The sequence below is a fragment of the Erythranthe guttata genome, chromosome 4 (assembly GCF_056151865.1).
Source record: "Erythranthe guttata isolate IM_541 chromosome 4, IM_541, whole genome shotgun sequence".
Classification (NCBI taxonomy): Eukaryota; Viridiplantae; Streptophyta; class Magnoliopsida; order Lamiales; family Phrymaceae; genus Erythranthe; species Erythranthe guttata.
This window is the reverse complement of record NC_142536.1, coordinates 6,483,749-6,493,120: the sequence shown is the minus strand read 5'-3', so window position 1 is coordinate 6,493,120 and position 9,372 is coordinate 6,483,749. Positions and strand designations below refer to the sequence as shown.

The window sequence follows — 9,372 nt, the reverse complement described above, 5'->3', positions numbered from 1 at the left end:
AAAGAACTCGAGTGCACGAGCAGTGTGACCCTCGATGGTTCAGGTGTAAGCTAGCCGTGGGTCCACAACTCTTTGTGGTTTAAACTCGTCCCTAGAGTTACAATTAAAGTGAAGCTCGTTTCAACTTAATCACCCAATGAATCAAGATTGGCGTCTAGCAACTACGCGTCATGATTCCCTAGATACAAATGAAGTGCCTGCAAGAACCGTGTGATATAGTTAACGTACAGTACGATCCATTCGATTCATATGTCCCGATTGAACTAGAGGCATTGGTTCATCGAGACCTCCTTAGTAGTTCAATGACTATACGATCGTTCTAAGTGTTATAATCGGTACGTGCATGACTTAGAGAATCGAATTCCCTAATCATCACTTAGTCAGCTCTGGCCAAAGACTTATAGATTACACACTATGAGAACACATGCCATACATGACTATTCTAGCGATTGAATCCCCGATTACAATGCACATACCTCCCACTAGATTTCGGACTGCACGAACACTGGCCCTTAGGGCAGTCCTCGGTGGAACTCAGGGACATGTCACGATACAGCTGGTCCTCTAGTGAAGTTACGGTGATGTCTAGGTCTTAAGGACTAATGGTGTACAACTATACCATAAAGATCTCTACTCGATTATTGAGAACCACTTAGAGATTTCTAGGGTGAGGGAGTTCAGTGAACTCTCAACTTACGAGCACCAACTTATGCATGCCGATATTAGAATAGCATTTATCGATGAGACGCAGTACAATACATACACTAAGTGCTAGTCTCTTAATGGAAAATGCCGATATCATCATTGGTGGCGTAACCCTTCGACTAGGAACACTGTTTAACAGTTAAAATACTTAAGTAAATATCTCACGATCCTAAAAAATCAATTACAAGTAATTGGAATAACTGTAAGGACCATATCTATGTTTGAACAAGGGACAAAGATATAGAATGCCGAAGTGTTTTATCATTAATACGAAAAATGATTATTTATTATAAGAATAAATGGAAAGACCACAGCCACAAGTTGGCTTGTTGGTCACCTACTCTAACAGCGCCGCCGTCGCCACCACTTGTACCAGGCGTCGATGTGGTGGTGTTGGATGAGGGGGGAGACGATCTCCAACATCGGCGGATGAGGGCATCCTGTATGGGATTTTGGTCGGCCGGCGGTTGAAGAGTATTGTTGGTCTGGCGGTGACGAGTGCGCGAACAACGGTGGCATCTCTGAGGCGGACGGCTAGATGAAGTGGGGTGAGCGGTTGCGATCGATGGCTTGGGTAAGCGGAGTACGACGGTGGTGTGAAAAAAAAAGGGAGAAATGCGGCGGCGGCGATTACAGATCTGAAAAAAAAAAAAAAAAAAGAAAGAGAAATTGAGAACGAGAAAGTGTGAGAGGGAGTGAAAGAGAGAGTGAGAGGTATACAAGATTGAAAAATAAATTTATATCACGTTAAAAACCTAACATATAGATGCACTTTAGTCTTATTATGTTTGGTTAAGGGGTCTCACTAGTTCAGATTGCAATTTGAATTAAGCAAAAAATCTTTAAAGTTAATTAGATTTAATTTAAAATATTTTCTGGTTATTGAATATTACCCCTTCCAAATTAGATACTAATAGTTTAGTTTGAGTTTCAACAATAAATACAAGTTACAGTAGTATTCCAACTTTTCGAAAATTTGAACATTTGTGGGGTGACTTATCTAAAAGACTTCAAATTTGACCATTCTTTCTTTCTTTTTTTTTTTTAAAGAAGAAATTTGACCATTCCATTGACAAATAAAACTAATAAATTTAAACTAAAAGTAAACAAATGAAAAAAAAAAGTGGGAAAAGAGAGAACCAAACTCAAAAGCTATTTAGTATTTCCCCACAAATTTGGGAAATTTTGAGTTTCTTGAAAATATTTATCTATTTCATGAACCATATAAAATTTAACCTTCATACAAAAATGCTTTATTTTTTAATAACATAAATTATATTTCAGATACATCATATAAATCTATAAATTTATAATACTTTTGATAGTATATTTTTACTTTATGAAAAAAAAATCAACAAAAATGATCGAAATAAAATATTCATATTGAAATCAGAAGCTTTCTTTCAGATCAGAATTTTGACAAGATTCGGAATTATTTTATTTTATTTATGTATTTATTTAATAAATAAAATAGAAAAAAAGCAAAGGAAAAAGATAAATCGAAAAGAAAAAGGAAGGAAAATCGGAATCGGTAAAAAGGAGGGGCAAGGGTCAAACCCAATCTTCTCCCTCCATTCTTCTTCTTCCTCCTCTCTCTTTCTCTCTCTTACCAACTTTCTCTCTCTCTATCTTGTGTATCGGGATCTCAGCTAAGGAGGCTCCGATCCTTTCCTCCGCCGCATCCTCCAGATCAGATCGCCGCCGCCGCCCTAATCATCAAGATGATCACGATTCCCTACGTCACCGCGCTGACCACATACTTCAGCTACGGCCTCCTCTTCGCATTCGGCCAGCTGCGCGATTTTTTCCGCAAGATTTTCGATTGGTGGTCCAAAAGCACCCTTCAGGTATCCCTATATTGTATGTATTTTACAATCTTCTACACACACACACACACACACACACACATGTATATATATTTTCAAATGTTTGACTGCCGAATTTGGTTTTGATCTGAAATATTTCTGTTGTTGTTGTTCTTTTTTTTTTTTTACTATGTTAGGGCTACGCGCCGATCTGTCTTGGTCTGGAGGATTTCTATATTCGGAGATTGTACCTGCGAATTCAGGTTTCATTTTTTTTTTTTTTTTTTTTGTTCTTTGGATTCTTTAGCTTTGTTTTTGGTTGGATTCGAGGTGATCTATTATATATGTTTGTAAATGATTGTTCATTTACGATTTGATATTAGACTCTCAGAAGTTAACAGTTTTAAAAAAAAAATGATTTGAGAGTTGAGATTGGAGCTTCATCAATATGAAATTATAGTTGCAGAAATCGGAAAATTTAGCATTCCATCTTCCATCATCGAAAGAAAAGATTATGGGGTTTAAATAATTGACATCTGTTTTGATTTGCAGGATTGCTTTAACAGACCGATATCAAGCTCTCCCGATGCTTGGTTTGATGTTGTCGAGCGTGTGTCCAATGACAATAATAAAACATTATTGTAAGTATCTACTTCCGAGTTGAGACTATGTCTCGTTGCTTATTTTTCAACATTATTTTGAATTATGAAGCCATCACGTGCACTTAGAAATTGAATAGAATCTTTTTTTTAAGAACATGATTTTTTTCTACTTAAAAGCCACTTTTCTTCTTAAATAATATCCTCACTTCGCAATATCTTATATAGGCGAACCACAAAAGTTAATAGATGCCTCAATTTGGGATCATATAACTATCTGGGATTTGCGGCAGCAGATGAATACTGTACGCCTCGTGTGATTGAATCCTTGAAGAAATTTTCACCGAGCACCTGTAGTACTCGGGTTGATGGAGGTTAATTTATTTCCTTGGTGCTATACATTATTCCATCAAAGCATATACTTGCCTCTGCTTGTTATTATAACAAAATGAGTCACACTATGTGATCAGGCACAACCACATTGCATGCCGAATTGGAGGAGTGTGTCGCAAGTTTTCTAGGAAAGCAAGCTGCCGTTGTTTTTGGGATGGGTTATGTAACAAATTCAGCCATTCTTCCTGTATTAATGGGGAAGGTACAAGCAGTTAACTAGACTTATGTTTTATCTGATGGTTTGCAATTGTGTTGAGTCCTTATTTTATAACATTTGCAGGGAAGTTTAATAATCAGTGATTCTCTGAACCACAACTCTATAGTTAACGGTGCTCGAGGATCTGGGGCCACTGTTCGGGTTTTTCAGCATAACAGTAAGTTTAAGATCCTTTTTCATTTGTCTTTTGAGCCAAATATCTTGAAAGATTATTGGATATTTGATCCTTTTGCATTGAATTGATTATCATTTTTCCTGTAGCACCATCCCATCTGGAGAAAGTTCTGAGGGAACAAATTGCTGAGGGGCAACCTAGAACGCATAGGCCTTGGAAAAAGATAATGGTTGTGGTGGAGGGAATCTACAGCATGGAAGGGGAACTCTGCCAGCTCCCTGAAATTGTTTCCATATGCAAGAAACACAAGGTAGATATGAATATAAGGTAGCTTGTCTTGTATTGGATAATTACCTGTCACCACGGTTGTCTTATGCTTGAACGTTGAAACCAAAGTTAGTTCTGTTGTGTTTGCAAATCCTTAAAAAACTTGCATTAAACTTATTCTGATGCTGTTTGACCCTTTGACTTTGAACAACCTTTTCCTCTAGAATAAATCTAAAAAAACAGCGTTGATAACCAGGATTCAAATCGTACTCGTCATTGTAACAGATTTTGAATTTATGAAGGGCAAATAACTGTAAAATGGACAATGAATACCTTCCTGTGCATTACTCCTATTTATAGTGAGAAAGATATCTGACTTTATTATTTGAAGCCTGCTAAATAACAACTTATATATTTTTATTTTTGCCGTTTGCTGTTCTGATTCAATTAAATCAACTCTGTATGATTTTGCTTTATGACAGGCATACGTGTATCTAGATGAGGCTCACAGCATCGGGGCTGTTGGGAAAAGTGGAAGGGGTGTCTGTGAGCTCTTAGGCGTTGATACCTCGGATGTTGATATTATGATGGGAACTTTCACTAAATCATTTGGATCATGTGGTGGATATATTGCAGGATCTCAGGTTCGTTATAATTACTATTCAAGTATGCTTGTTAACATTCTGTATCGAGTGTTTTATAATCTCAACAGAACAGAGCTATATTATTTTTCGTTTTAGACATCTCATTACTCAAATGTAGGGGAAGTTAACATGAAAAATGTGAAATGCCTGCTTATAGATGGTTTTGCACTCGTTACTAGGAACTTATTGGATTTTATTCTGGATGTTATATCTTCTTTTCTTTTGCATGATTATTAAATAATCTCCTGAAATCATATTATATTGCACACTTAGGAAGGAAAATACAGGCATTTTTTTCATGAAAGATGTCGATAATTCCTCTCTCCCTAATGGAATTTTGCCTGCAAAGGACTGACTACTTCCTCACATGTTATTCTTGTTACTACTCTTTGAATCTCTTTATTATGGCACATGATAACGCATCATTGCACATTTTTCAGGAACTTATTCAATTCTTGAAGTACACTTGCCCTGCTCATCTTTATGCGACATCAATATCGCCACCTGCAGCTCAGCAAATTATTTCTTCCATTCAAGTCCTTCTTGGAGAAGATGGTTCTAGCAGAGGTGGAGTTTCGTTTTCCTTCTGATTGCTCCTAAAACCATATCTTAAGTCATTCCTATCTAGTACGTCCAATCACGACTCACATATGTGTAATTTTTCAACACAGGGGCTCAGAAACTAGCCAAGATTCGCGAGAATAGCAACTTTTTCAGGTCCGAACTGCAGAAAATGGGTTTTGAGGTTCTGGGTGATAATGATTCTCCTGTCATGCCCATAATGCTCTATAATCCAGCAAAAATTCCCGCTTTTTCACGAGAATGCCTCAAACGAAATGTAGGCATTGTTTAAATTTTCATTTCTAATAAAAATATATAGTCATCTGCGAATTGTTTTTTTTTTTTTTTTTTTTTTTTTTTTTTTTTCTGTTTACGACTTTGTGCTCTAAGTCATAACTCGTCGATCTTGGATGTAGGTGGCTGTTGTGACTGTTGCTTTTCCAGCCACTCCTTTACTGTTAGCACGTGCCCGCATTTGCATCTCCGCCGCTCATTCAAGGGAAGACCTTGTCAAAGCTTTGGAGGTTAGAGTCTTATCTCATATGAGTCAACTTTCTTTTCCCTTCTTAGTCCACCCTCTGCATTTCACTTCCTGAATTATACTTAGGCCTTGTTTGGTTACTAAGAAAAGCCATGATTGATTAAATAATAAAATCTTGTTTGATGTTTGGTTATACGCCCGAAGTTACAGAAAAAATGAGCTCATATCGTAGCTTATTAGGGATTGTGTTTTTGACCTCCCCTAGTCCAATTATACAATCGAGTTATCAGAAGATTGCATAATCGTATCCTGGAAACCAAACGAGACCGTATCGCAAATATTTTATGAATTATCAACGCCTTCTGCTTATAGACTTACAATTTAGAATCAAAAGAAACGATAAGAAACATTTGGATTTATTTCACCGTTCAAGCATAATATCTGCTGCCTCCTTCTCAATATGAGAAATAGTTGTAAATAGATAGATATATGGAGCCAATTTAGTTCCTTCGAGCTTGCATATAGTTATGTATTTAGTATCTATTACATTTTTTTATTTTTTATTTTCTCTAATTAATGTATTTGACACTGTGTATCAGGTTATCAGCACAGTAGGAGATCTCGTAGGTATAAAATACTTCCCTGCCGAGCCAAAGAAACAGCAGCTGGAGGGAGACAGAGTTAAGCTGGAATAGCAAGAAAATCTCGTCTCCTTTTTATAGCAAGAGTCGATAAAATTTGCACAAGTAGGTTTTTAGAAATTGTTTCCATCAGTACAATAGTATATCATTTTTCTAGCCCCCCCATTGGCTGCAGCACATTTTTTACCTGTGAAATTTTGTTATGTTGTTTGTACATATAGTTTGTAATTTTGTGCTTTGTTACAAGTGATGAAGTTGTAAGTTATATATGTTTCTTCTTGTCTGTAATTTCACACAGGAATATAAGTTGTTCTTTTCTTATTGCGGTGGATTAAACAGGTCTCGAAATTCTGCGGAAATCGATTCAGTTATTGCAAATATTCTCGGGTCGCTGTAAAATGTATGTGCATCGAACTTTTCTCGCAACACTAATTTTCATTTCAATAAAAAAATCGTGTGAATTAGACATACCTGCAAATGATTCTTAATCGACAAACAAGAATTATATCACAGGCCCCAGCAAAATCGAAACGGAACATTACGCAAGAAACTCACCAACTACACATCAACACAAACACACAAGAACACAATAAAGTGTATATAGCACAAAATCATCGATTACAAAAGTGCTCACAAAAGAGTCGTTTACGATTTTATCTACGTTTTTCCAACTAAAGCTATATATATATACCACCATGATAAGAGCAAAAGTATACCCTTAAAAGTCAGCCATCCACAAAACTAACTACATTACCATAACCTGCAAAAACAACACAATAACCACCAAACACTACACCTATATATATATATATATATATGCTAAAGGCTGCAAGAGTATATATAAATATGTCCTAAACAAAAAATCGAACTTGCAGACGTCAAAAAAACCCCACTTCTACGCTCGTTTGTTGCTTCGACTTCTTGCCATTATCCACTAGACGCAATTTCAAGAAAACCCTTGACCGAGCTTCTGAATCGAACGGTACATTTTCCTCCTCGATCCAACCGCACCAATTCCCATTTCCTTAAGATCATCAAAAGTCAAAAACGGCAAAATCGCATCATCCACTTCGTGAAACTCGAATATGTTTGCGTATTTCCCTAACCCTAATTCATTCAACCAAGCCCTCACACCATTCTTTTCTTCTCCATCCACCAAATCGTGATCGCCACTCATCAAATTCCCCTGTTTTTCGACTACATTGTCACCATCGTAATCATTATCGCCATCGGTTAGTTTCTCGTTGTCGAACGACACTTCGTGATTCATGCGGGCCCCACTAGCACCCAAATTCTCTTCCTCATCTTCTTCGGCTGTTCGATTTTCACTTTCGCTGCCGTTGGACACTTCAAATTTTTCGTCTTTCTTATTGATGGATTCCGAGGAAAGCCGTTTGTTGAAATTCGAGGGCCCCGGTCGCTTCCGCTTCGATTTCGAGCCGAATCCGCTATCCCTTTTCGATGAATTCAAATTCTTCCAACTCCCTATGACCATATCATCATCATCATCATCATCATCGTCATCATTATCGAGATTCGAGCCCTTTGTTCCTTCGGCATTGATTAATTTACCGTTTTTCGAATTACAAGTTTTGAGGGTTTTCGATTTTCTGGCTCCCTCCAAATCTTTCTTGAAAGCATCCCACCGCCGCTGCACGGGGCCGCCGCGGCCGTGGGCGGCGTTCACGTAATAGGGCTGGTTCAGCCTCACATTCGGCCGCCGCACCCGCTTCGTGGGCGGCGCCGCCGCGTTCGCCTCCTCCTGAGTGGAAACCCCTCCTCCTCCTCCGCCGCCGCCGCCGCCGCCGTCCTGCATTCTTCCCTGCGGCTGTAGCTCCGGTGAAATTCCTTCTTTTTCTTTGTGCATGAAGTCAAAAACTTTATGAGGGGTTTCCTGTGAGAAAAAAAAAGCAGCAGCAAAATGAAAAATCACAGAAAAAGAGAATGAGAAACCGAAGCGGTGGTGGGGTGAGAAATTTAATGGAGCAGCCGGCGAATGAAAAGAGTGGTGACTGCTGAGTGTGTGAGTGTGTGTGTGTGGAGACAAGGGAAAATGAGGAGACACGTTCGTTGTTTAATGATTTTTTGTTAAGAGGAATATTTTGCTTGATTCTTCAATTTGGGTAATAGATTGTCTCATGTTGTTACTATTATATTAAAATAATAATTATAATTATAATAATCACAATTTTTTTTTTAATTGAGATACTGAAATCATATTTTATTCATCTGAATAATATTACACCTTTCATCTCGTAATCTTGTCGGACCAAGGAATTTCGCCTTTTGGTACAAGCTTTCATTTCTGACTCGAGTTGGAATTGGAACGAAGTTTTCGAATTCGAAAAGTTTCAATTTTGAAATAATGTTTTTTTTTTATTATGAATTCGGTAATTCTCATAATGGATTCTTTTGATCTTTTTCTTATTGGAAATTGGAATACATTTGATCTTCTTAGGGGTGAAAATTAGATGAAATGAATCGGAAATAGTTTTTTCAGAAAAAATATTTTTTTTGAAGTAAAAAATGGGTTCCAATTTCCGTTCCAAAAAAATCGGAATAAAAAAATTCATTCATATTTTGGAATGCCCTGGATTCGGCCGAATTTTGAAATTTACAATATTTTATAATGGAAATTTTCAACAATATTTTTCTTGTTTTTGAAATTTTGCAGGAAAATGCAAGAAAATCCAAAAGATAGTTCGACAAAACGCAATAAATAAAAACACACGTAGGAAAAACAAATTGAAATATAGATTTTCTTATGAGGAAAAATGCAACATAAAATTTCTGATACCTATTAATATTTTCTAAGGTTTTAATTTACTTGACCCTTCGATATTAATATTTTTCATATAAAATATAACATAAGTTATATTTTGGAATTACAAAATATATCATAAAATTATATTATATATTTAAAAAAATAATAGAAATATTAAGA

At 36.7% G+C, this 9,372-nt stretch overlaps 1 protein-coding gene across 1 annotated transcript; it reads left to right on the top strand.

Moving 5' to 3' along the window:
• Positions 1 to 1,938: 1,938 nt before the first annotated feature.
• On the top strand, positions 1,939 to 6,764 carry LOC105972365 (long chain base biosynthesis protein 2a). Its single transcript, XM_012997316.2, has 12 exons — positions 1,939 to 2,552; positions 2,708 to 2,773; positions 3,063 to 3,151; positions 3,338 to 3,483; positions 3,580 to 3,704; positions 3,783 to 3,876; positions 3,981 to 4,144; positions 4,584 to 4,745; positions 5,186 to 5,312; positions 5,417 to 5,583; positions 5,723 to 5,830; positions 6,387 to 6,764. The coding sequence occupies exons 1-12, from the start codon at positions 2,427 to 2,429 to the stop codon at positions 6,480 to 6,482; spliced, it is 1,470 nt and encodes a 489-aa protein (XP_012852770.2). The 5' UTR covers positions 1,939 to 2,426; the 3' UTR covers positions 6,483 to 6,764.
• Positions 6,765 to 9,372: the final 2,608 nt, after the last annotated feature.

What these genes read in the sequence shown, in the direction of transcription:
- LOC105972365 (XM_012997316.2), top strand. Translation starts at nt 2,427, where the DNA reads ATGATCACGATTCCCTACGTCACCGCGCTGACCACATACTTCAGCTAC. An exon ending in TTCCTGTATTAATGGGGAAG is followed by an intron (nt 3,705 to 3,782) that starts GTACAAGCAGTT and finishes TAACATTTGCAG; the next exon opens with GGAAGTTTAATAATCAGTGA. An exon ending in GATATATTGCAGGATCTCAG is followed by an intron (nt 4,746 to 5,185) that starts GTTCGTTATAAT and finishes CACATTTTTCAG; the next exon opens with GAACTTATTCAATTCTTGAA.